General features: G+C 63.4%; 2 protein-coding genes across 3 annotated transcripts in view; one reads left to right on the forward strand and one right to left on the reverse strand.

Annotated features, from left to right (window-relative positions):
• Positions 1–1,311: 1,311 nt before the first annotated feature.
• Positions 1,312–24,417, reverse strand: LOC135175835 (protein phosphatase methylesterase 1). 2 transcript variants are annotated; one of them, XM_064144168.1, is made up of 16 exons: positions 24,208–24,417; positions 20,188–20,282; positions 18,645–18,736; positions 17,398–17,455; positions 15,782–15,833; positions 12,969–13,123; positions 12,573–12,663; positions 11,424–11,489; positions 10,469–10,598; positions 9,088–9,217; positions 8,247–8,291; positions 7,834–7,898; positions 6,978–7,045; positions 4,494–5,605; positions 2,114–2,508; positions 1,312–2,078 (listed from the first exon to the last, which is right to left on the reverse strand). In XM_064144168.1, the coding sequence occupies exons 1-14, from the start codon at positions 24,303–24,305 to the stop codon at positions 5,587–5,589; spliced, it is 1,164 nt and encodes a 387-aa protein (XP_064000238.1). In that variant the 5' UTR covers positions 24,306–24,417; the 3' UTR covers positions 1,312–2,078; positions 2,114–2,508; positions 4,494–5,586. The 2 variants fall into 2 exon arrangements, with proteins under 2 accessions (XP_064000238.1, XP_064000237.1); XM_064144167.1 differs by having other exon boundaries at positions 1,312–2,508.
• LOC135175773 (C2 domain-containing protein 3-like) overlaps positions 24,304–26,173 on the forward strand; it is a 46,204-nt gene continuing 44,334 nt past the window's right edge. Inside the window, exons 1-4 of the mRNA XM_064144065.1 lie at positions 24,304–24,438; positions 24,480–24,663; positions 25,110–25,373; positions 25,933–26,090. Coding sequence (XP_064000135.1) covers positions 24,304–24,438; positions 24,480–24,663; positions 25,110–25,373; positions 25,933–26,090 — 741 coding nt within the window. The remainder of the gene's footprint in view (positions 24,439–24,479; positions 24,664–25,109; positions 25,374–25,932; positions 26,091–26,173) is intronic.

Below are 26,173 nucleotides of genomic sequence, written 5' to 3' on the forward strand. Positions count from 1 at the left end.
CCAGGCCTGGAAGAGCTCAGCCAGCCCCAAGCTCAGCAGCCCCAAGCCTCACCTAACCCCAAGGCCCTGACAGCCAAGCACAAAGCAAGCAAGCCCCAAGCTCCATCCTGCTGCTTCCCAGGTCCAAGAGGCAGCTCCAGACCAGGCAGGAACAGCTTCTGATGCTGGGGGTGCTGAGAGCCTGTGCCAGGCTGCCCACAGAGGTGGGCAGTGCCCCATGGCTGGCACCATCCCAGGGCAGGTTGGTTGGGGCTCTGAGCAACCTGCTCTGGTCAGGGCTGTCCCTGCAGGGAGGTTGGGCAGGAGGACCTTGGCAGGATCATTCCCACCCATCCCATCCCATCCCACGATGCTGTGATGCCAGAGGGCTCAGCCCTGGGAGCTGTGCTGGGCCCTGCTGAGCACCTCCTCGGGGAGCAGAGCTGGAGGTGACCCTGCTCAGCCTGGGCTGGTGGGACCAGAGCCACAGATTGACTGCCTTGGGCTGGAAGGACCTTGCAGATGCTGCAGCCCCAACCCCTCCACCGTGGGCAGGTCCCCACCCGGGTGTGCTCCTGGCCGAGCTCCAGGGGTCCCCCCCCAGCTCTCCATGCTGTGGCTCTGCCTCTGCCTGCTGAGAGGAAGCCACCAGAGGAGCAGGATGGACACTTCCCAAAGGCCTGCACCCAAAGTGCAGGGGGCTGAAGACAAGCCCAGAGGAACCCTCCCTGCCCCCACCCACCCCTGCTGCTGCCCCTGGAGTGCAGCTTTCACCTCCAGTGCCTCAGCCTGGACTCAGGGAATGGGTTGGGTTGGAAGGGACCTCGAAGCTCATCCAGTTCCAACCCCAACCCTGCTGCCACGGGCAGGGACAGCTCCCACCAGCCCAGCTAGCTCCAGGCCTCACCCAACCTGGCCTTGAACACCTCCATGGAGGGGGCATCCCAGCCTGCTCCAGTGTCTCCTCACCCTCACTGGGAGGCTCAAAGTCACCAAGGTGGTAGAGAAGCTCTGAGCTCACCATGGAGGTGCTCAAGGCCAGGCTGGGTGAGGCTCTGAGCAAGCTGGGAGCTGTTCCCTGCCCATGGCAGGTGGGGGTTGGAGCTGGCTCATCTTCAAGGTCCCCTCCAGCCCAACCCCCTTCTGTGAGTCTAAGTCCAACCATGGGCTGAGAGAGCAGGGAGGAGGTCCTGGAGTCCCAGCACCGCCGCAGCCACCCACCCACGTCCCCAGGCAGCCACCTCCAGAGGCTCCCTGGGCACCTGCAGGCTCGGTGACTGCTGCAGCAGGCAGGCCCAGGAGGTGGGCAGGGAGCAGAGGCCACACTCCAGCAGCTGTTGAGATGCTTTTATTTCTTGTTTTCCACTTCACTTCTCAAACGATAACCACAGAGGAGCCGTGGGGAGGCTGCAGAAGGTCCAACCCTCCTCCAGGGCTGCTTCTGCAGGAGGAGAAGCTGATCTTGTCCTGCCTCCCAGGGTGGGGGGGTTGGGGTGGGTTGGTTCTTCCTTTGCTCCCTTGCAAAGTGTTGAGAGCAAACTGGAGAGGGCTGAGGTGGGAAGGGGCAGGAGGTCACCTGCAGGGCACTCACTCCAAGGTGGCAGATCCCAGTGGCTGGGGGGTGGTCAGGAGGTGATGGAACCAGGATGAGTTCATCAGCAGGACAGCAGGGATGGGCCCAGGGATGGGAGGGGAGACTCTGGACACGAGGTCGTGGTGAGTGGAGCCTTCAGGAAGCATCTGGGAAGGGCTGGGAGCATCTCAGCTGCTGCAGGTCCACCAGCAGCTCCCAGGGGCTGACACGAAGCGAAGGTCACGGTGGAAAGCAAAGGAGCCAGGAGCAAGGAGACCTAAGGAGGGAAGCTCCAGCAGCCACCAACTGCTCTGCTGAGCCCTGGCTGCTGGGGGCCAAGAGCAGCAAGAGCCAGAGGAGAGCTCTCTGCAAGGAGGCCAACCCAGGCAGGGCCCAGGACATGTCAGCGGAGTGGCACAGAGCAAGGCCAGCAGCAAGGCTCTGCCAGCTCCACCTCAGCTCCCAACCAGGACACTCACAGTATGCACAGCTCAGCTCCACTCACAGCATGCACAGCTCAGCTCCACTCACAGCATGCACAGCTCAGCTCCCAACCAGGACACTCACAGCATGCACAGCTCAGCTCCACTCACAGCATGCACAGCTCAGCTCCCACTCACAGCATGCACAGCTCAGCTCCACTCACAGCATAGAGATCTCAGCTCCACTCACAGCATGCACAGCTCAGCTCCACTCACAGCATGCACAGCTCAGCTCCACTCACAGCATGCACAGCTCAGCTCCCACTCACAGCATGCACAGCTCAGCTCCACTCACAGCATGCACAGCTCAGCTCCACTCACAGCATGCACAGCTCAGCTCCCACTCACAGCATAGAGATCTCAGCTCCACTCACAGCATGCACAGCTCAGCTCCACTCACAGCATAGAGATCTCAGCTCCACTCACAGCACAGAGATCTCAGCTCCCACTCACAGCATAGAGATCTCAGCTCCACTCACAGCATGCACAGCTCAGCTCCCACTCACAGCATAGAGATCTCAGCTCCCACTCACAGCATGGACAGCTCAGCTCCCACTCACAGCATGCACAGCTCAGCTCCCACTCACAGCATGCACAGCTCAGCTCCCACTCACAGCATGCACAGCTCAGCTCCCACTCACAGCATGCACAGCTCAGCTCCCACTCACAGCATGCACAGCTCAGCTCCCACTCACAGCATGGACAGCTCAGCTCCACTCACAGCATGCACAGCTCAGCTCCCACTCACAGCATGCACAGCTCAGCTCCCACTCACAGCATGCACAGCTCAGCTCCCACTCACAGCATGCACAGCTCAGCTCCACTCACAGCATGGACAGATCAGCTCCCACTCACAGCATAGAGATCTCAGCTCCACTCACAGCATGGACAGCTCAGCTCCCACTCACAGCATGCACAGCTCAGCTCCCACTCACAGCATGCACAGCTCAGCTCCCACTCACAGCATGCACAGCTCAGCTCCCACTCACAGCATGGACAGCTCAGCTCCCACTCACAGCATGGACAGCTCAGCTCCCACTCACAGCATGCACAGCTCAGCTCCCACTCACAGCATAGAGATCTCAGCTCCACTCACAGCATGCACAGCTCAGCTCCCACTCACAGCATGGACAGCTCAGCTCCCACTCACAGCATGCACAGCTCAGCTCCCACTCACAGCATGGACAGCTCAGCTCCCACTCACAGCATGCACAGCTCAGCTCCCACTCACAGCATAGAGATCTCAGCTCCCAACCAGGACACTCACAGCATGCACAGCTCAGCTCCACTCACAGCATGCACAGCTCAGCTCCCACTCACAGCATGCACAGCTCAGCTCCCACTCACAGCATGGACAGCTCAGCTCCCACTCACAGCATGCACAGCTCAGCTCCCACTCACAGCATGCACAGCTCAGCTCCCACTCACAGCATGCACAGCTCAGCTCCCACTCACAGCATGCACAGCTCAGCTCCCACTCACAGCATAGAGATCTCAGCTCCCACTCACAGCATGCACAGCTCAGCTCCCACTCACAGCATGCACAGCTCAGCTCCCACTCACAGCATGCACAGCTCAGCTCCCACTCACAGCATGGACAGCTCAGCTCCCACTCACAGCATAGAGATCTCAGCTCCCACTCACAGCATGCACAGCTCAGCTCCACTCACAGCATGCACAGCTCAGCTCCACTCACAGCATGCACAGCTCAGCTCCACTCACAGCATAGAGATCTCAGCTCCCACTCACAGCATGCACAGCTCAGCTCCCACTCACAGCATGCACAGCTCAGCTCCACTCACAGCATGCACAGCTCAGCTCCCACTCACAGCATAGAGATCTCAGCTCCCACTCACAGCATGCACAGCTCAGCTCCACTCACAGCATGCACAGCTCAGCTCCCACTCACAGCATGCACAGCTCAGCTCCCACTCACAGCATGCACAGCTCAGCTCCACTCACAGCATGCACAGCTCAGCTCCCACTCACAGCATGCACAGCTCAGCTCCCACTCACAGCATAGAGATCTCAGCTCCACTCACAGCATGCACAGCTCAGCTCCCACTCACAGCATGCACAGCTCAGCTCCCACTCACAGCATGGACAGCTCAGCTCCACTCACAGCATGCACAGCTCAGCTCCCACTCACAGCATGCACAGCTCAGCTCCCACTCACAGCATGCACAGAGATCTCAGCTCCCACTCACAGCACAGAGATCTCAGCTCCCACTCACAGCACAGAGATCTCAGCTCCCACTCACAGCACAGAGATCTCAGCTCCCACTCACAGCACAGAGATCTCAGCTCCCACTCACAGCACAGAGATCTCAGCTCCCACTCACAGCACAGAGATCTCAGCTCCCACTCACAGCATAGAGATCTCAGCTCCCACTCACAGCACAGAGATCTCAGCTCCCACTCACAGCACAGAGATCTCAGCTCCCACTCACAGCATAGACACTCACAGCATGGACAACTCCCAGCTGAGGCCACCCCCACTCTGCCTCCCTGCAGGGCACTCAGGGGCTGCCTCCATCAGCCAGCACCAGGAGGCTCTGGCCTCAAGGCCTCCTCAGACATCCAGCAGCAGAAGTGCTCCAAGCTGAGTCTGCTGAGGAGAGGAAGCCACCTGAGGAGCTGCTGGGGGCAGCATGGCCCTGAAGAGAAGCTCTCCATGGCAGCCTCCTCTCGAGGTGGAAGCAAGCAGAGGAAAGGTCTAGGAAGGGGCAGTGAAATCCAGGTCTGGCCTCCAGCAGTGGGGAGAAGTCCACATTCCAGGGGCAAGGAATGGCCAAGCTGCCTGCTGCCCACCTTGGTGCTGCTGCTGGTGGCTCCTCCTCACCAAGGCAGGTCCAGAGGGTCCTGCTCCAGCAGAAGAAAAGACTCATCCAGGCTGCTTGACCTCAGTGGGAGCTTGAAGTGAGCACTGAGAAGACTGCAGGGCTCTGAGCTGGAGCTCATGGTCCCACCTGGCCTCTGTGACCTTCGGTCTCAGCCAACTCTGACCAGAGGAGAAGCTTCTGAGCCCTTCCCACAGCTTCATGCACAGGGTTGGAGTTGGTGAGGTGAGAGCTGAGCCCCTAAGGAAGCCAACTCAGGGGAAAGGGTGGAGAGAACCAAACCAAAGCCAAAGCTGAAGTCCACTTGGAAGGTTCCACGGAGGAATCCTGAAGCCTTTGGCCACCCTTGGGTGGGTCTGGAGTGCCAAGGATGGGTCCAAGGGAGCCTGAGAGTCGGTGGAGAGGGGTTGGGAGCTTCAGGAGGTCTCTTCCTTGTGGCAGCAGAGAGGAGCCCACTCCCAAGGGCCTGAAGAGCTTCCCCTGGTCGTCAGCAGAAGCTGCTTCCCAGCCAGGAAGTCCCTAAGCAGTTTGGATGTTGTGGAGAACTAAGAGGGGGCTGGGGGAGGCTTGGGGGCGTGGAGGAGGAATCTGACACCAACGTCTCAGTGCTGCTGAGCTGCAGAGATGGAAGGAGATGGATGTGGACATCATCACAGTGGCCTCTGGTGCAGTTTATGTACAACAGGACTCGGTGCTGGGGGACACCAGGGTCCTAACAGGCAGGAAAGACACTGAGGAGGGAAGAAAGGAGAGGTCAGGGGGAGAACCTGAGGTCTGTGTCCTCCCTCCCTCCGTGGCTACATCCCCCTGAGACAGCCTCAGTGTGGCTGAGGAGCAAGGGTCAGGCTCAAAGCAGCACTAAAGCTGCCAGCAGCAGCAGCTTGGCAGCTGTGGAGCAGTCAGGAGGGCAAAAGCTCCCTGGCAGAGGGCCCTGAGAGGTGCTTTAGGTTGCAGGAGACCTTAAAGATGGTCGAGGCCAAGCATGGCTCCAGCACTGCCCCAGGGGCACCACAGACCCATGGCCCTCAGCACCACAGCTCTGCCCCTGGCAACCCCTCCAGGGATGTGGGCTCCAGCACTGCCCTGGGCAGCCTGGCACAGGCCTGGGCAAGGCTCCACGGGCACAATTTGGTCCTCAGGGGCAACCTCAACCTCCCCTGGGGCAGCTTCAGGCCATTTCCTCTGTGCCTGTCCCTTGTTGCTTGGGAGAAGAGACCAAGCCCCAGCTGGCTCCAGGCTGCCCTCAGGGAGCTGCAGAGCCCCACAAGGGCTGCCCTCAGCCTCCTCTGCTGCAGCCTCAGCCCTGCCCCAGCTCCCTCAGCTGCTCCTCACAGCTCCTGCACAGCCTCCTCCTGCTCCTCCACACCCTTGCCCTGCTCTGCTGCCCTGCTCTGTGCCCTGCCCCAGCCCCTGCAGCTCCTCCTGCCACTGCTGTGCCCAGCCCTGCCCCCAGCCTGCCAGCTGTGGCCTCCCCAGTGCCCAGCCCAGGAGCACCATCCCGACCCTGCCCCTGTGCCCACACCACTGCTGCTCCATGCCAGGCTGCTGCTGCCCTCCTTGCCCACCTGGGCACCCCCTGGCTCCTCTCCAGCTGCTGCCACCAACCCCCCAGGACCTTTCCAGCCTCTCTGCCCCCAGCCTGGAGCCTTCCTGGGCTTGCTGTGCCCCAGGGGCAGGTGCCAGCCCTTGCCCTCGGTGCCCTCATCCCATTGCCCTCCCCCATGGCTGGAGCCTGCCCAGAGCCCTCTGCAGCTCCCTCCTGACCCTCCAGCAGGTCACTTCCCCCCCGCCTTGGTGCCAGCTGCCTGAGGGAGCCTCCAGCCCTCAGCCAGCTCAGTGCTGAAGGCAATCAAGAGAAATGTCCCCACCCTGAGCCCCTGGGGACACCTCTGGGCAGCTGCCACCCCCTGGGCACATCTCCATCCCCCACCCCCACCCTTTGGGCCCCCTCCAGTCAGTTTGGTCACCCACCCAAGCCAGAGGATCTGCTCCACTCCTGCTCCTCACTGCAGGAGGTTTCAGTGGCCCAAGTGAGGCTGTGAGGAGGTTGGAGGAGCCAACCCCAGCCCCCAGGAGCAGGCCCCCAGCCCCCCTGAGCCTTACCACTGGAATCCTCCGATGGGCTCTGCGAACCTGTGGCGGATCAGGAAGGTGGCAACAGCCTCAGCAACCTGAGGGGCAGGGGAAGGCACAAAGGGCCCAGAGTTTAGGGGGACATGAAGAGAAGGGGCTGCTGAATCAGGCTCTGGGGACTGCCTCTTGTCAGTGGTGCCCAGGGACAGGGGAAGGGGCAAGGGGCACAAACTGGCAGCCACGAGGTGCCACCTGAAGGTGAGGAGAAAGTTGTTTGGTGTGAGGGTGGTGGAGGGCAGGAGCAGGCTGGCAGCTGGGGCAGAGGAAGCTCCTGGAGGGCAAACACGGCCAGGGCAGGGTCCTGCAGCAGCGCAGCTGAGGGGGGACCTGCTAGGGGGCAGCTGCCAGCAGAAGGAGCTGGGGGTGCTGGGGGGGCACAAGGAGGTACCCAGGAGCCAGCAAGGGGCACTGGGGACCAAGGAGGCTACAGGTGTCCTGGGGACATGGAGCAGAGTGTGGGCAGCAGCAGCAGCAGCAGGGCAAGGGAGGTTCTGCTGCCCTCTGCTCTGCCCTGCTGAGGCCACAGCTGCAGTGCTGGGGCCAGCTCTGGGCTGCCCAGTGCCAGAGAGCCTGGCAAGGGCTGCAGAGAGGCCAGGGCAGGCTGGGCAGAGGCTGAGAGCCTGCAGCAGCTCTGGCAGCAGCAAAGGCTGAGAGCCCTGGGGCTGGGAGCCTGCAGCAGAGCAGCCCCAGAGGGCAGCTGAGCAGTGCTCAGCAAGAGCTGAAGGGGCTGTGGGGGGCAAGGGGCTGGGGCTGGCATCTGCTGAGTGCTGCCCAGGGACAGGGCAAGGGGCACAGACTGGAAGCTGAACCTCCCAGCAGGGCTCACCTTGTCTGGAGCATCTTCGTGCACTGCATGGCCACACTGTGGCAGGACCTGCATCTGGAACTTGCCTGGGAACAAAACACCTCCCTGGAGCTGCTTCTCCACTGCTTTGTGAGATCAGCTCCCACCTCAGCTCCTCCTTCCCCAGCTCCCTCCTCAACCTTTCCCTCCCCAGCTCCCCTCACCCTTCCCCAGCTCCCACCTCACCTTTCCCCTCCCCAGCTCCTGTCCCACAGCCACAACCCCCCAGAGCCTACTCTGGGCTGGGTGATTCTCTCCTGCAGCTTCATTTGCCACCCAGCCTGCTCCTGGCAGAAGCTCCTCCAGCTCCTGTGCCTCTCTCTCTCTCACTCCTGCACCCCCAGCCATGTGCTACCACCCAAGCATGGAGAGAGGAAGAGGAGGAAATTCTTTACCTTGCATCTGTCCAATGGTGAGGTCTTTATCCAGCCTGTCAACACCTGCAACCAAAGGGAAGCATTGGAGAGGAGCCAGAGAGGACATCACTGCCTCAGCAGGGCTGCACTCAGCTTTGGAAGGAGATATTTGGCTTGAAAGGCTCCAGAAGAAGCTTCACCTCTGACACCCAAAAGGACTTTTTCACTGCTGCCCCTCAAGGAAGCAAAAGAGGCAGAGAAGGATCCAGCCTGGCTACAGCTGCCAAGGGGACTGACCTTGGGTGGCTTGGTTGGATCCTTAGCTGGGGACTAAAAGGGTCTGCAGCTGCTTCTAGAGGCCCTTGGAGGGCAAGAGGGGCAGGCTTGGGGGGCAGACTCTTCTCACTGGTGCCCAGGGACAGGCACAAAGTGGAACCTTGGAGAAACTTCTCTGCTGGGAGAGTGCTGGGGGCCTGCAGCAGGCTGCAGAGGAACCTCCTGAAGCTCAGCAAGGGCAAGGGGAAGGTCCTGCCCCTGAGGGAGGAAGAACCTCCTGCAGCAGGCTGCCCAGAGAGGCTGTGGAGCCTCCTTGTGTGCACAGCTTCAACCCACCCTGGGCATGGTGCCCCTGGGCAAGCTGCTGTGGGTGCCCTGCTGGAGCAGGGAGACCTGGACTGGATGAGCTCCAGAGGTCTCTTCCCACCCAACCATGCTGGGGTGGTGTGGAATGAGCTGGTTCAAGACAGACAGGAGGAGGAGGAGAGAGTTCTGCTCTGCTCTGAGCAGGACAGGAGCCAGAGTCTGCCTTGGAGGGGACATGAGTGGGATAAGGAGACCCTGGAGGCCTGGAGGGGCCAGGAGGAGCCACACAGACACATACCTGCTAAGAGCAAGAGCTTTGGAGTGGGACAGCTGAGGAAGAGGTTGGACAAGCCTCTGAACCAGCCCTCCCAGTACTTCTCTGTCTTGGCCAGCTCGATCCTCCACGTGTACAGCTGCTCCTTCTTGGTCTGCAGGGAGAGGAGAGGCAGCTCTGAGGCAGGCAGCAGGGACTCAGCTGCACTGCACAGCTCTCACAGCCACCTGCAAGCACCCACAGAGCCAAGATGGGGCCCTTCAGGTGGCTCTCACACCTCACACTTCTGGCAGTTGAAGCAGCTGAGGGACAAGATCCATCCAGAGGGACCTGGACAGGCTGGAGCCAAAGAAGAGAGCCTGGCAAAGAGCAGAGCTCAGCCAGAAGCCAAAGGAAGGAGCCTGGCAAAGAGCAGAGCTCAGCCAGAAGCCAAAGGAAGGAGCCTGGCAAAGAGCAGAGCTCAGCCAGGAGCCAAAGGACAGAGCCTGGCAAAGAGCAGAGCTCAGCCAGGAGCCAAAGGACAGAGCCTGGCAAAGAGCAGAGCTCAGCCAGGAGCCAAAGGACAGAGCCTGGCAAAGAGCAGAGCTCAGCCAGGAGCCAAAGGACAGAGCCTGGCAAAGAGCAGAGCTCAGCCAGGAGCCAAAGGAAGGAGCCTGGCAAAGAGCAGAGCTCAGCCAGGAGCCAAAGGACAGAGCCTGGCAAAGAGCAGAGCTCAGCCAGAAGCCAAAGGACAGAGCCTGGCAAAGAGCAGAGCTCAGCCAGGAGCCAAAGGAAGGAGCCTGGCAAAGAGCAGAGGAACCTCAGGAGGGGCACCAAGGCCAAAGGGCAGGCCCTGAACGTGGGTCAGGGAACCCCTGGGGTCCAGCCAGGCTGGAGAGCAGCCCTGGGGAGACCTCCCCTGCAGGGCTGGCAGCCCTCTGCTGGCAGGCCAGGCTGGCACAGCTGGGAATGGCCAGGTTGGAGAAGGCTCCAGGGACACCTTCTGGGGGCCTGGCAGAGCTGGAAGGGGCTGAGAAGCAAGCTGGGGGCAGAGTTTTGAGCAGGGCCTGTAGGGGCAGGCCAAGGGGAGATGGTTTGGAGCTCCAAGAGGGAGATTGAGGCTGGAGAGAAGGCAGAAATGTTTGGCACTGAGGGTGGGGTGAGCCTGTGCCAGGTTGCCCAGAGAGGTGGCAGCTGCCCCCTGGCTGGCACCATCCCAGGGCAGGTTGTTTGGGGCTGTGAGCTGCCTGCTCTGGCTGGGGCTGTCTCTGGTGGCCATGGAGGGGTTGGACTGGGTGAGCTCCAAAGGTCCCTTCCAACCTAAGCCATTCTCTGGCTCCATCACTCCAGGGCACATTTCTCCTTGTGTGTGTCCCCCCCCAAATTGCTCTCCAAACCAGAGCCATGAGCAGGGGACAGGAACCACCTCTGTGTCATCTTCTTTCTTCCTTTTGTTGACAGAGCCTCCCCCTTCCTCATCCTCTTCCTCCTCCTCCTCCTCAATAATGCCCTCCACGATGGCTTTAGGACACTCAGGACTTGCAGCTCCTTCACATCTGGAAAAGAAAGCCAAAGGTTGGTTTCTCTGCCCCCCTACCCCCCCCAAACTCCCAACCAAACCAACCCCAACTTAACAAGCAGCTGGAAAGGCTTCAGGGATGGGAAGGAGTTGAGTGGCACTGGAAGGGCCCCCCTGGTCCCCACAACAACCCCAAGCAGCACTGCAGGCTGGGGCCAGAGTGGCTGAGAGCAGGCAGGCAGAGAGGGCCCTGGGGGTGCTGGCAGAGAGGAGCTGAAGCTGAGGCAGCAGTGCCCAGGTGGGCAGCAGAGCCAGTGGCATCCTGGGCTGGCTGAGGAGCAGTATGGGCAGCAGGACAAGGGAGGTTCTTGTGCCCCTGTGCTCAGCACTGCTCAGGACACCCCTGGAGTGCTGTGTCCAGCTGTGGGCTGCTGAATTGCAGAGAGCTGCTGAGATGCTGGAATGTGTCCAGAGCAGGCAGCAAGGCTGGGGAGGGGCCTGGAGCACAGCCCTGTGAGGAGAGGCTGAGGGAGCTGGGGGTGTGCAGCCTGCAGCAGAGGAGGCTCAGGGCAGAGCTGATTGCTGCCTACAGCTGCCTGCAGGGAGGCTGCAGCCAGGGCAGGGTCAGGCTGGGTGTGAAGTTCTGCACTGCAAGTGACTGGCACTGGAGGGGGCTGCCCTGGGGGGTGGTGGAGTGCCCACCCCTGGAGGTGGCACTGGGTGCCAGGGCTGGGTTAACCAGCAGGTGCTGGGGGATAGGTTGGACTCAAGGATGCCCTCCAGGAGGTCTCTTTGCCCTGGCTGACTCCTGTGTGCTGCTGTGTGACCTGAAGAGCCAAAGCAACCCCCAGGAGCTACTTACTGCTTGACCTGGCCAACCATGGACACTTTGGCAGACTCCAGGTTCCTGATCTGGCCACTTTTGACACTGGGGGGAAAAGAAGCAGGAATAAAAGGAGGGAACATTCAGTGAGCAGATTCCCAGAGACAGGAGCAAGGGAACCTCTCCTGCAGCTCTTGGCTTCCCCAATGCCCCTGGCCTCAGAAGGTGGCTGTGGGGGGAAGGGCTCACAGGCTGCATTTTGGCTTCTCTGAAGCTGCCTTTGGCAATGTCCCTCTACAGCTGAGTGTTTGGCACTGCCCTCTTGGCATCCTCCTCATCAAAGTGGCACAGCAAGGGCTTGAGGGGTGGAAATGGCCTGGAGAAGGAATGGGCTGGGGGGTGGCACTCAGCCCAGTGCCCTAAAGGAGAGCAGGGGCAAAGTGGTGCCCCCAAGGGCTTGGGACCAGTGATGCTTAACAGCTCTGTCCCAGTGGACTGAGGTACCCTCAGCAAGTCTGGGGCTGGCACCAAGCTGTGTGGTGAGGCTGGCACCAAGCTGTGTGGTGGTGAGGCTGGCACCGAGCTGTGTGGTGTGGGGAGAGTGGCACCAAGCTGTGTTGTGTGGTGAGGCTGGCACTGAGCTGTGTGCCAGGATGAGGAGGAATGGATTGAAGCTGGGACAGAGGAGATTGGGACTGGAGATGAGGAAGGAATTGTTGGCAGTGAGGGTGGGGAGAGACTGGCGCAGGCTGCCCAGGGAGGCTGTGCCCTCCCTGGAGGTGTTGAGGGCCAGGCTGGAAGAGGCCTGCAGCAGCTGAGTCTGGCTGAGAGCTGCCCCTGGGCATGGTGTGGAGGGTGGAGGAGAGGAGCTCTGAGCCCCCAGCCCATAATTACCTCCACTCTATGGCACTCCCCAGGGACTTGGGAAGTGATGGAGCCTCCAGCCCATAATTACCTCCACTCTATGGCACTCCCCAGGGACTTGGGAAGTGATGGAGCCTCCAGCCCATAATTACCTCCACTCTATGGCACTCCCCAGGGACTTGGGAAGTGCTGGAGCCCCCAGCCCATCTCAGTGGCACTCTCCAGGGACTGGGGAAGTGCTGGAGCCCCCATCCCATAATTACCTCCACTCTATGGCACTCTCCAGGGACTGGGGAAGTGCTGGAGCCCCCATCCCATAATTACCTCCACTCTATGGCGCTCTCCAGGGACTGGAAGGTGCGGGGGCGGCTGCGCAGGAAGTTCTGCATGCTGTTGAGGGCGTCCATGGCTGTGCCTAGAGCCAAAGGGCTGCAGCTCTGGAGCAGCTCCAGCCCTCCCCAGGGGCAGGCAGCCCCCACGGGGCAGGGGAGAGCTGGAGCAGGACCTTGGTGCTCCCGAGGGAGGCAGAGCTCAGTGCAGAGCTGAGCCCAGCAGGAGCTGGCAGCTGCTGGGACACTGAGGGAGGGGGGGGGGAGAAGGTAGGAGGCAGGAGGAGTCCTGACACTGCCCCTTGGCATGCAGGGAGCTGAGAGGAGCAGGCAAAGGGAAGCTTGCAGGTGGAAGGGCAGAGCAGGTCAGCTGAGGGGACCCCAAACTCACCTTCCACCACATCAATCATGCAGAGCCCCAGCAGGCTGGGCACCAGGCTGGCCACGGCCGTGTGCACCGCGATGGCTCCCCCCATGCTGTGCCCTATCAGCATGATGGGGGGGGGCAGGTCCCCATAGAGAGCTTCCACCACGTTGCCAATGTCTCTGCCAACACAGAACACCAAGGTCAGGGCAGTGGCACCTCACAGTGTCACAGGACCAGGCAGGGCTGGAAGGGAGCACAAGGAGCAGCCAGTGCCAACCCCTGCCATGCCCAGGGACACCCTACCCTAGAGCAGGCTGCACACAGCCTCAGCCAGCCTGGCCTCAAACACCTCCAGCCATGGGGCCTCAACCACCTCCCTGGGCAACCCATTCCAGCCTCTCACCACTCTCCTGCTCAACAACTTCCTCCTCACCTCCAGCCTCACTCTCCCCACCTCCACCTTTGCTCCAGTCCCCCCACTCCTGACACTCCCTCACAGCCTCCAAAGTCCCTCCCCAGCTTTTTTGGAGCCCCCTTCATGTCCTGGCAGGCCACAAGAAGGTCCCCTGGGAGCCTCCTCTGCTCCAGCCTGCACAGCCCCAACTCTTTCAGGCTGTGCTCATAGCAGAGCTGCTGCAGCCTCTAAGCATCTCCACCTCGGGGTGCTGCTGGAGAACCTCCAGTGGAAGGAGGAAGGGTAAGGTCCAAGATACCTGAGCACAAAGCTGAGCCCAGGGCTGGAGCAGCTCTGCTGTGAGGAGGAGCTGGGGGTGGGCAGCCTGGAGAGAAGAGCTCCAGGGGGGGAATGCAAAGCTGCCTGCCAGGAGCTGAGGGCATCCAGCAGCTTGAGTTGGTGCCCAGGCTGGGGGCTGTGAGACATGAAGAGCCCAGAGGGCAAAGCAAGGCCTGGGTGCAGGCAGAGCAGGGTGGGCAAGAGAGGGGATCCTGCCCCTGGGCTCTGCTCTGCTCTGCTCACTCCTCACCTCCAGTCCTGCCTCCAGGGCTGCTGGCCCCAGCAGCAGCAGGACACAGAGCTGCTGGAAGGCTCAGAGGGGATGGGTGAAAGCTCAGAGGGGATGGGTGAAGGCTCAGAAGAGGATGGATGAAGGCTCAGAAGGGATGGATGAAGGCTCAGAGTGGAGCTGAGGCAGAGGTTGCTGAGGAGGAGGCTGCTGAGCCTCTGGCACAGGCTGCCCAGGGAGGCTGTGGCTGCCTCCTCTGTGGGGGTGCTGCAGGCCAGGCTGGATGAGGCCTTGAGCAGCTGAGTCTGGCTGAGAGGTGCCCCTGGGCATGGTGTGGAGGGTGCAGGAGAGGAGCTCTGAGCTGCCTTCCACCCTGAGCCATTCTGGGTGGTTTCCACCCCCAGGGCAGTGCTGCTGCAGAGCTCCAGGGTCTGCACCCCTTGCGAGGGCACCAGCTGAGGGCAGTGCCAGGGCAGCAGCAGCAGCAAGAGGGTCCCACAATGGCAGTCAGAGAGGATTTCACCCATGAGCTGCTCCCAACAATGCCAGGGGATTGCTGCTGCTGCCAGGGCTGCAAACCCTTCTGTGGCTGAAGGGCAGCCCCAGCAGAGGCTCTCTGTGCTCCCTGTGGACCTGATCCAAGCCTGCTGAGCTGGGGGGATCTGCTCGGGCAGGGAGGGAGCTGGCAGCACACAGCAGCTCCTGCCGGGGTGGGAAAGCAACTCCCTGCAGGCCTGGGCTGGGAGCTGCATGTGGGGAGGCTGCCAGCGACAGGCAGCACCTTCTGAGCCTTCATCCACCCCCTCTGAGTCTTCATCCCCTCTGAGCCTTCATCCATCCCCTCTGAGCCTCCATCCATCCCCTCTGAGCCTTCACCCATCCCCTCTGAGCCTTCATCCATCCCCTCTGAGCCTCCATCCATCCCCTCTGAGCCTTCACCCATCCCCTCTGAGCCTTCACCCACTCCTGAGCCTTCATCCATCCCCTCTGAGCCTTCACCCACTCCTGAGCCTTCATCCATCCCCTCTGAGCCTTCACCCACTCCTGAGCCTTCATCCATCCCCTCTGAGCCTTCACCCATCCCCTCTGAGCCTTCACCCATCCCCTCTGAGCCTTCACCCACTCCTGAGCCTTCATCCATCCCCTCTGAGCCTTCATCCATCCCCTCTGAGCCTTCATCCATCCCCTCTGAGCCTTCACCCATCCCCTCTGAGCCTTCACCCATCCCCTCTGAGCCTTCACCCACTCCTGAGCCTTCATCCATCCCCTCTGAGCCTTCATCCATCCCCTCTGAGCCTTCATCCATCCCCTCTGAGCCTTCACCCATCCCCTCTGAGCTCCCTTCCCAGCTGGGGCTGCTGTGCACACTTGGTGAGGAGCCAGGGAAGGAGCAGAGGGAGGATTTGAAGCTGAAATGCCCCAAACCATCTCCCACTCAGCAGGAAGTCTCCAGCATGTGGCAGGTGTGAAGAGTTCACTGCCAGGAGGCCTCTGAAGCCCTCAAGTGGAGCTGAAAAGCTGAAGCCACCTGGGGGACAGCTCCAGGTGGGAATTCAGCCCAGCCAGAGGAGCTCCATCCACAGAAGCAAAGGGTGGGGCTGGGTTGGAAGGGACCTTCAAGACCACTCCAGTTCCAACCTCCCTGCAGGGACACTTCCCACTGGATATGGTTGCTCAAGGCCTCATCCAACCTGGCTTTGGACACTTCCAAGCTTGGAGACTCCAAAACTCCTCTGGGCAAACATCTCCCAGTGCCTGACTGTGCCCAGGGGAGGGGAAGAATTTCTCCTCCAGGTCTCATTGTGCAGCCAAGGGAAGAGAAGAGAGGGTTGGTGGGAAAGGGAAAGGATGGAGGCAGAGCAGAACTGCCCTTACTTGGCCATGGTCTCTGCAGAGAGGTCTTCAGGGTTCCTCACTTTGGTTTCTCCTGGAAGAAGCAGCACAAGAGTCAAGCCTGGGTGAAGCTGGACACCTTCCCTGCCCCCAGGGCCTGCAGGGACCCTGCACAGCTTCCTGGCACAGCTCCTAAGGGGCACTTAAGAGCAATAATGAAGCAGCCCAGAGAGAAGAGGAGCTGGTGGTGGCTCCTGGGGAGCTCTGCCAAGGTCACACAGCAGCTCCCAGGCTGCAGGAGAAACCTTCCCAAGGGCCAGGGGCAGCTGCAGGCTGTGGAGCTCCCGGGTGGGGAGGAAGAGCTCCAGCACTGCCTTGGGCACAAGGCAAAGGGGAAGGGCAGCTCCTGGCAGGGCAGGACAAGGAGGGGAGGAGGTCCAGCAGCCACAGGTCCATCCCTGCTGTGCTGTAGGAAGGCTCCAGGAGGCTTTCTTGGCCACCCTGGCAGGGAGTCAGCCCAGCCCCTGCCACAGACTCACAGGAGGAAGCAGGGTGGGGAAGGCCTCTGAGGGCATCGAGTCCAACCTATGCCCCAGCACCTCCTGATTAACTCAGCCCTGGCACCAGCTGCCTCCTGCAGCCACCTCCAGGGGTGGGCACTCCACCACCCCCCAGGGCAGCCCACTCCAGTGCCAGTTACTCTTGCAGTGCAGAACTTCTTCCTCACACCCAGCCTGACCCTGCCCTGGCACAGCTTGAGCCTGGGTCCCCTCCTGTCCCTGGCTGCTGGCAGCAGAGCCCAACCCCACCTGGCTACAGCCTCCCTGCAGGCAGCTGCAGGCAGCAATCAGCTCTGCCCTGAGCCTCCTCTGCTGCAGGCTGCACCCCCCCAGCTCCCTCAGCCTCTCCTCACAGGGCTCTGCTCCAGGCCCCTCCCCAGCCTTGCTGCCCTGCTCTGGGCACCTTCAGCACCTCAACATCTTCAACTGAGTGCCCAGAGCTGGACTCAAGCTGTGGCCTGAGCAGTGCCAGCACAGGCCACAAGGACTGCCCTGCCCCTGCTGCCCACACTGCTCCTGAGCCAGCCCAGGATGCCATTGGCCTCCTTGGCCACCTGGGCACTGCTGCCTCATGCCCAGCTGCTGCCAACCAGCACCCCCAGGGCCCTCTCTGCCTGCCTGCTCTCAGCCTCTCTGTCCCCAGCCTGCAGCACTGCATGGGGTTGGTGTGGCCAAAGGGCAGAAGCTGGCACTTGGCCTTGCTCAGACTCCTGGCACTGGCCTGTGCCCATCTGTGCAGCCTGCCCAGGTGCCTCTGCAGGGCTCTGCTGCCCTCTGACAGCTCCACACTTGCTGCCAGCTTGGTGCCAGCTGCAGACTTGCTGCTGGAGACTCAGTTCCCTCCTCCAGACCATCAGGGAAAGGATTAAGCAGGCCTGGGCCCAGCACTCGTCCCTGGGGCACATCACCGGTGCCAGCTGCCATGTGGCACCATTCACCACCACCCTCTGTGCCCTGCCCTCCAGCCAGCTGCTAAGGCAGCAGAGAGTGCCCCTGTCCAAGCCATGGGCTGCCAGCTGTGCCAGGAGCTTGCCATGGCTGGAGCCCAGGAGCCTGCCACATGCTGCCAGGCCTTGCCAGTGCCCCCCTGGTACTCACCATGGCCTCGGAGGTCCAAAGCCACAATCCTGCACTGAATCCTGTTGATGATGGCAGCCTGCAGGGAAGGACAAGGACAATGCCAGCCTCAGAGTGGCCACAGCTCCTCTGCAAAGGCATTGGTGCCACCCAGCATGCCCAGAGACACCAACTGAGCTCAGGTGGGGAGGCAGAAGCCTGCCCAGGGGCAGCGAGGCTGAGCCTCAGCAGCAGCAGCAGCAAGAGCCACCAAAAGCAGGAAGCTTCCACTCAAGTTGTCCCTCCTGAGCCAATCTCCATCCCTGCCACCACTGCTGGCACTCAGCCCCTCCTCTGCAGGGCATTTTGGCTGCTTGCATCTGCCCTCAGCCACCCTGCTGCTGGCACCAAACTGGGAGGAGTGGCTGAGAGCTCTGGGCCAGGCTGGCAGCTGGGGCAGAGGGAGCTCCTGGAGGGCAAACAGGGCCAGGGCAGGGTCCTGCCCCTGGGCAGGGGGCAGCTGCCAGTAGGAGGAGCTGGGGGTGCTGGGGGGGCACAAGGAGGTGCCCAGGAGCCAGCAAGGTGGCCAAGGAGGCCAAAGTGTCCTGGGGGGCATGGAGCAGAGTGTGGGCAGCAGCAGCAGCAGGGCAAGGGAGGTTCTGCTGCCCTCTGCTCTGCTCTGCTGAGGCCACAGCTGCGGTGCTGGGGCCAGCTCTGGGCTGCCCAGTGCCAGAGAGCCTGGCAAGGGCTGCAGAGAGGCCAGGGCAGGCTGGGCAGAGGCTGGGAGCCTGCAGCAGCATCCCATACATCAGACCAAGTCTTACCTAACCTTGCCCAAAGCCCTTCAGGCTCTGCCAGTGCTCAGCAAGAGGTAAGCTGAGACCTTCTGGCCCCAAAGGGAGCTCAGAGCCAGGTGGCCTTGGGCTGCTCTCCCAAGGAACAAGCCACAGGACAAGAGGAAAGAGCCTTCAAGCTGGCCCAGGGGAGTTCCAGGCAGTCCATGAGGAACAATTTCTGCCTCTTGAGGCTCCTCCAGACCTGTGCCAGGCTGCCCAGAGAGATGGCAGCTGCCCCCTGGCTGGCACCACCCCAGGGCAGGTTGTTTGGGGCTGTGAGCTGCCTGCTCTGGCTGGGGCTGTCCCTGCTGACCACGGAGGGGGTTAGGACTGGAGGAGCTTCGGAAGGTCACTCCATGATTCCACCCCCCAGAGGCCTCCAGCTGCAGGCAGCTGCCCGCGGGGGGCAGCAGCAGCAGGAGCAGCAGGAGCAGCAGCAGCAGCTCTACTCACGGTGAAGACAGCCCAGGAGAGGGCAGAGTGGCCTCCTCCGTGCAGCAGCAGCAGGACAGGACCTTCCAGCCCACTCCTGTAAATTCGAAAAGTGTATGACCAGTTAAGGACCTTTCCAGGGACCTCTCTGAGCTGCCTGAGCCACAGAGCAAAGGCTCCTCCCCAGGCCTCCAGGGCTTGGCTGCTTCCCCCTTTGGGTGGCTTCCTTCTCCTGCATCAAGAGGCTGCAGCAAGCAGAGCTCTGCTCACTTGATTCAACCATCACCGAGTTCAGAGTCACAGAACCAGGCAGGGCTGGAAGGGAGCACAAGGAGCAGGCAGTGCCAACCCCTGCCATGCCCAGGGACACCCTACCCTAGAGCAGGCTGCACACAGCCTCAGCCAGCCTGGCCTCAAACACCTCCAGCCATGGGGCCTCAACCACCTCCCTGGGCAACCCATTCCAGCCTCTCACCACTCTCCTGCTCAACAACTTCCTCCTCACCTCCAGCCTCACTCTCCCCACCTCCACCTTTGCTCCATCCCCCCCACTCCTGGCACTCCCTCACAGCCTCAAAAGTCCCTCCCCAGCTTTTTTGGAGCCCCCTTCAGATCCTGGCAGGCCACAAGAAGGTCCCCTGGGAGCCTCCTCTGCTGCAGCCTGCACAGCCCCAACTCTTTCAGGCTGTGCTCACAGCAGAGCTGCTGCAGCCTCTCAGCATCCTCCTGGCCCTGCTCTGGACACTCTCCAGCATCTCCACAGCCCTCTTGTCCCAGGGGCTCCAGAGCTGGATGCAGCACTCCAGGTGGGCTCTCAGCAGAGCAGAGCAGAGGGGCAGAATCCCCTCCCTGGCCCTGCTGGCCACACTGCTGCTGCTGCAGCCCAGGCTCTGCTTGGCTCTCTGGGCTGCAAGTGCACACTGCTGGCTCCTGCTGAGCTTCTCCTCCAGCAGCACCCCCAAGTCCCTCTGCTCAGGGCTGCTCTCCAGCCTGGCACTGCCCAGCCTGCAGTGGTGCTTGGCATTGCCTCCACCCAGCTGCAGGACCTTGCCCTTGCTCTTGTTGCCCCTCCTGAGCCTGGCTTGTGCCCAGCTCTGCAGCCTGCCCAGGTGCCTCTGGCTGCCATCCCTGCCCCCCAGCCTGGCTGCTGCTTGGTGTGGGCAGCAAACCTGCTGAGGCTGCACCCAGTACCTCTGCCCAGGGCACCCCCAGAGATGCTGAACAGGACTGGTGCCAGGACTGCTCCCTGAGGGACTCCCCTTGGCCATGGAGCCTCTGGCAGCCACTCTTTGGGTGCAGCCACCAAGCCACTTCTTCCTCCAGCCCTCAGAGCCCTGTGTCCCCAGGATGTGGTGCTTGGCTCTGTCCCCTTTGGGTAGCTTCCCTCTCCTCCTGGACCAAGAGGCTCCAGCAAGCAGAAGAGCTCAGCTCATTGATTTAATCAGCACCAAGTTGGTTCTCTCCTCCCCCCACCCCTGCTGCCCACAGCTGCTCTCCCTCCACACAGCTCCAGGGCAGGCCCCCCAGGCACCCTAGGGCAGCCTCCAAGCTAGGCTAAAGGATATATCCTTGCCAGTTTCATTCTCCACCACCACATCCTCCATGGACTCAAAGTACTGGCTCCAAGGCACTGGGGAGAAGTCTCTCTTCCTTCCAGGGCTGCAAGAGAAAAGGAGGTCAGAAAGAGGCACTGAAAGGGAACCAGCTCAGCATGGCCCAGGCTGGGAGGCAGCTGAGAGCTCCTCTCCTGCACCCTCCACACCGTGCCCAGGGGCACCTCTCAGCCAGGCTCAGCTGCTCCAGGCCTCATCCAGCCTGGCCTGCAGCACCCCCACAGAGGAGGCAGCCACAGCCTCCCTGGGCAGCCTGTGCCAGAGGCTCAGCAGCCTCCTCCTCAGCAACTTCTGCCTCAGCTCCACTCTGAGCCTGCTCTGCCTCAGCTCCCAACCCTTCCCCCTTGGCCTGTCCCTAGGCAGCCTTAGCCAAAGTCCCTCTGCAGCCTTCCTGCAGGATGCCTTCAGCTCCTGGCAGCAGCACAACACCACCAAAGAGCTCACAGGGTCTGGAGCAGCCTGCCCAGGGGCACAGTGCCCAGGGTGGGGTTGGAAGCTCTGCACACAAGGAGGCTCCACAGCCTCTCTGGGCAGCCTGCTCCAGGCCTCCTCCACCCTCACACCAAACAACCTCCTCCTCACCTCCAGATGCCACCTCCTGGCTTCCACTTTGTGCCCCTTGCCCTGGCCCTGGGCAGCACTCAGCAGCTGCCAGCCCCAGCCCCTTGCCCCCCACAGCCCCTTCAGCTCTTGCTGAGCACTGCTCAGCTGCCCTCTGGGGCTGCTCTGCTGCAGGCTCCCAGCCCCAGGGCTCTCAGCCTTTGCTGCTGCCAGAGCTGCTGCAGGCTCTCAGCCTCTGCCCAGCCTGCCCTGGCCTCTCTGCAGCCCTTGCCAGGCTCTCTGGCACTGGGCAGCCCAGAGCTGGCCCCAGCACCGCAGCTGTGGCCTGGCAGAGGGCAGCAGAACCTCCCTTGCCCTGCTGCTGCTGCTGCCCACACTCTGCTCCATGCCCCCCAGGACACCTGTAGCCTCCTTGGTCCCCAGGGCACCTTGCTGGCTCCTGGGCACCTCCTTGTGCCCCCCCAGCACCCCCAGCTCCTCCTGCTGGCAGCTGCTCCCCAGCAGGTCCCCCCTCAGCTGTGCTGCTGCAGGAGCTTGTCCCTGCCCAGGGGCAGGACCCTGCCCTGGCCGTGTTTGCCCTTCAGGAGCTTCCTCTGCCCCAGCTGCCAGCCTGGCCCAGCTCTCCCTGCTGCCAGCAGGGCCTGAGGGCAGTGCCCACCCTCAAAGAGCCACTCCTGGATGGCAGCTGCAGGGTGCAGGCAGCAGCTCAGGGAAGGAGATTCCCCTCAGCCCTTTGGGGTGAACCCAGAGCTGCTCCCTGGGCACGACCCCAGCCAGGCCCCCCCAGCCAAGCTGCCAACCCCATTTGCTGCTGGCTGCCAGCAGGAGGTGCAGCTGTGCCCTCTGCTCAGAGCCCTGCTGATGACTCAGGGGGATGCCAAACCTGTCCCTGTGGGCTGAGAGGCAATTGGGTGAGGCTAAACTTTGGCACTGCGAGAATGAGGCTTGATTGGATGCGAGGATGAGTAAGAGAGGAGCACTTCAAGTGGCTCTGCACACTTCAGCTCTCCTGGAGGAGGCCACAGGCACAGAGTGTGAACAGCAGGCACTGGAGGGGGGCAGGGAGCACCCCCAGAGAGGTGCAACCTCCCCCTGCTGAGGGAAGTTTCCCCTGCAGGCTTTGGCTTGCTGAAGAGCTCACTGCAAGGAGGATGCTGAGGGGGTGGAGAGTGGCCAGAGAGGGGCAATGGAGCAGGGCAAGGGGCAGGGGGAGCAGGGCAAGGGGAGCAGAGTGCCTCTGGCACTGCCTGGTGCCCACTCTGGGCTGCAGAGAGGATCCTGGGGAGCCTCTGGCACTGTCTGGTGCCCACTCTGGGCTGCAGAGAGGATCTTGGGGAGCCTCTGGCACTGTCTAGTGCCCACTCTGGGGTGCAGAGAGGATCCTGGGGAGCTTCTGGCACTGTCTGGTGCCCACTCTGGGGTGCAGAGAGGATCCTGGGGAGCCTCTGGCACTGTCTGGTGCCCACTCTGGGGTGCAGAGAGGATCCTGGGGAGCCTCTGGCACTGTCTGGTGCCCACTCTGGGCTGCAGAGAGGATCCTGGGGAGCCTCTGGCACTGCCTGGTGCCCACTCTGGGCTGCAGAGAGGATCCTGGGGAGCCTCTGGCATTCAACCCCCAGCCTGGAGCCTTCCTGATGTTGTGACCCAAGGGCAGCAGCCAGCTCCTGGCCTCAGCAGTGCCCACGGCAGCACAGCTTCACCTCCACTGCTGTTGCCTTCCTCCTCTTGCTGCCTTTGCCCTCCCAAGGCCTCTCCAGCCCAAGCCCTGCTCCTGCCAAAGCCTCAGAGGACATCTCCCAGGGGGGAAGGATTTGCTCCAGGGCAGAGCAGTCAGCCCCAGGAGGACTGCACCACCGAGCCCAAGCTGCTGCTGCAGGTCGGGGCAGGTGAGGAAGCAGCTTGGGCTTGCTGCTAATGAGCAGGAGCCTCAATGAGCTGCCACAGCAGCCCCCAGGCTGCCAGCTCAGAGCCACCCGCGATGGCCTGGGGATGGTTAACGATGGGGGGGAGGTGCAGAGGGGCCCCGGGGAGGGGAAGCAGCCAAGGGGCAGGGTTTGGTCGCCACCTCCTGGGTGCTGACCCCGAGGAGCTGCACTGCTGCCGGGCCCAGGAGCTGCGGCAGGGACAGAGCCCAGGTGGGGGCTGGGCCAGCCCCGGAGCTGCCTTCCAGCCCCCAGGCCGTGCCGGGAGCCTGCGGCAGCATCCCGCGGCGTGGCAGCATCCCGCGGCGTGGCAGCATCCCGCGGCGTGGCAGCATCCCGCGGCGTGGCAGCAGGCAGAGAGCCCGGCTGGGGCGGGGGGAGGCAGCTCTGGAGCTCAGCCAGCCCAGCCCCCCCTGCTCCGGCAGGGCACCCGCAGCAGCCTGCCCAGGGGCACGGACCCGAGGGTAGGGCGTCCCTGGGCACGGCAGGGGCTGGCACTGGCTGCTCCCTGGGCTCCCTCCCAGCCCTGCCTGATTCTGTGACCCTGTCCGGGGTGGGGTTGGGAGCTCTGCACACACAGAGGCTGCCACCCCCTCCAGGGGCTCCACCGCCTCGTCCCCAGCCACCTCCCAGCATCGAGGATCTCCTCACTCCTAAGCCCCCCAGGCATGAGTGCCTCTCCCTCCTGATCCTGCACCTGGGAGCTTCCCTCCCTCCCGATCCTGCACCTGGGAGCTTCCCTTCCTCCCGATCCTGCACCTGGGAGCTTCCCTCCCTCCTGATCCTTCACCTGGGAGCTTCCCTTCCTCCCGATCCTGCACCTGGGAGCTTCCCTCCCTCCCGATCCTGCACCTGGGAGCTTCCCTCCCTCCCGATCCTGCACCTGGGAGCTTCCCTCCCTCCCGATCCTGCACCTGGGAGCTTCCCTCCCTCCCGATCCTGCACCTGGGAGCTTCCCTCCCTCCCGATCCTGCACCTGGGAGCTTCCCTCCCTCCCGATCCTGCACCTGGGAGCTTCCCTCCCTCCCGATCCTGCACCTGGGAGCTTCCCTCCCTCCCGATCCTGCACCTGGGAGCTTCCCTCCCTCCTGATCCTGCACCTGGGAGCTTCCCTCCCTCCCGATCCCCCCATTTGGAAGGATCTTTCCCTCCTGATCCCCCCTTTAGGAGCATCTCTCTCTCCAGACCCCCTTTAGGAGCATCTCTCGCTCCTGATCCCCCATTTAAGGCCCCCCCCTCTCTCCAGACCCCCAGCAGCAAGCTCCCCTCTCTCTAGCCCCCACATCTCTTCCTTCACCCCCCCCCGATGAGGAGCAGCCCTCCCGAACCCCCCCCGCGGCGGCAACCAACGCCGCCCCCCCGAGCTGCCGCCGCCACCGCCACCATCCCTCATCCCTCTCCACCCCCCAGCCCCCCACTCCCACCGCCCCTACCCCTTCCCTCTCCCCTCTCTGCCCCCTCCGCCGCCCCCGCCCTTCCCCCACCTACCCCATGCGCATCTTGGAGCCCGACTGGCCGCCGCCCCCGGGCAGGGGAGGCCGCGGCGGGAGGCGGCCCAGGTGCAGCTGCTTCTCCAGGGCCGACATGGCGGCGCCACAGGCTGCGGCACACGAACGAGCCTCTCCCGGAGCCGCCTCGGCCGCCGGCAGCCCCCGCGCCCCGCTCCGCCGGAACCGAGCGCTCGGCTGCGGCGGCGCCGCGCGGCACCCTGGGACAGCTGTCCCGAGGCATGCTGGGAGATGTAGTCCGGGGCCCCTTAGGGCGCGGCGGGGGCGCAGTGCACGCTGGGAGCTGTAGTCGCCGGAAGTGCCTTTTGGCCCCACCCCCGCGGGACGGTTCCCGCTCGCTCCCTGCTGCCCGAGCGGCGGCTCCCGGCGGCGGCGGCGGCTCCGGGCGGCATGGGGCAGAAGCGGCTCGGGCCGGCGGGAGCCCGGCGGGGGGCAGGTGAGCGGCTGCGGGCAGCGGGGCAGGGTCCGGCGGGGGGCAGGTGAGCGGCTGCGGGCAGCGGGGCAGGGTCCGGCGGGGGGCAGGTGAGCGGCTGCGGGCAGCGGGGCAGGGTCCGGCGGGGGGCAGGTGAGCGGCTGCGGGCAGCGGGGCAGGGTCCGGCGGGGGGCAGGTGAGCGGCTGCGGGCAGCGGGGCAGGGTCCGGCGGGGGGCAGGTGAGCGGCTGCGGGCAGCGGGGCAGGGTCCGGCGGGGGGCAGGTGAGCGGCTCCCGGCAGCGGGGCAGGGTCCGGCGGGGGGCAGGTGAGCGGCTCCCGGCAGCGGGGCAGGGTCCGGCGGGGGGCAGGTGAGCGGCTCCCGGCAGCGGGGCAGGAGGAGCGGCTGGGGCGGTTCGAGAGCCTCCGCCCGGGGCCGTGGGGGCGCTGAGGCTCGCTCGGTTCTCCCGTAGGCAGCGGCGAGGCGCCCGCGTCCACCAGCCTGCCGCCGCTGGTGGCGGGTCCGGTGCGCTGCTGGCTGCGCTGCACCGTGCCCAGGGTGCTGTGGAGCGTGCCCCGGGCGCCCGCCGCCGTGCTGGTGCGGCTGCGCTGGTGGGGGGAGACCTCGGACGGGACCGTGTTCCAGCCTGCCGCCCGGCCGGGACAGGCGGCGGGGAGGACCCGCGCCCGCTACGCCGTGCGCTGCGGGGCCAGGCAGTTCGCCGCCTACCTGACAGGTAGAGCCGCTTGGGCGGGCAGGGGAGGGCTGGGGCTGCGCGGAGACCCCCCCGAGAACCGCCGGGTTCTGCCCTCGCTGATTGACCGCACCGAGCTCCCTGCCCCGGGCAGGAGGGCACCGAGGGCAAGGGCTGGCACCCGCCCGTGGGGCACAGGGAGGCTCCAGGCTGGGGGCAGAGTGGCTGGAAAGGACCTGGGGAGAAAGGATCTGGGTGGGGGTTGGTGGCAGCGGCTGGAGAGGAGCCAGGGGGTGCCCAGGAGGGCAGGAGCAGCAGTGGTGTGGGCAGCAGGGGCAGGGCAGGGCTTGTGCCCCTGGGCTGGAAGAGATCCTTCAGCTGCTCCTCCCCAGCTCTCTGCTCCAGACCCTTGCCCAGCTTCGATGCCCTCCTCTGGCCCTGCCCCAGCCCCTCAAGCTCCTCTCTTTCCCCCCGCTCCCCATTCCCCCTTCCTCCTCCTCCCCCTCGCTGCCCTCCAGAGCCTCTCCCCTGCACAGCAGCTCTGGCGGTGGCAGCTTCGTGGCCCTCCTGTGCCAGGCTGAGCTCCCCCTGCTCTCCACAGACATGGCCGTGCTGGTGCTGGAGGTGATGACCAGAGCTGGGCAGCTTCCCGTGGGCAGAGTGCAGGTCCCTGGGCTGTGCCAGCTCTCTGCCAGCAACCCCATCAGTGCCTGCTTCTCCATTGTGTCCCCAACCTCGGAGACCCTGGGACAGCTGCAGGTACTGCTGACCTCCTGCCACTCGAGTTCCACTGCTCTGACAACGGGGAGGGAGGCAGCTGCTGGGGAGCAGCTCTGTGGGGA

This window comes from Pogoniulus pusillus, chromosome 6 (assembly GCF_015220805.1).
Source record: "Pogoniulus pusillus isolate bPogPus1 chromosome 6, bPogPus1.pri, whole genome shotgun sequence".
NCBI classification, from domain to species: Eukaryota; Metazoa; Chordata; class Aves; order Piciformes; family Lybiidae; genus Pogoniulus; species Pogoniulus pusillus.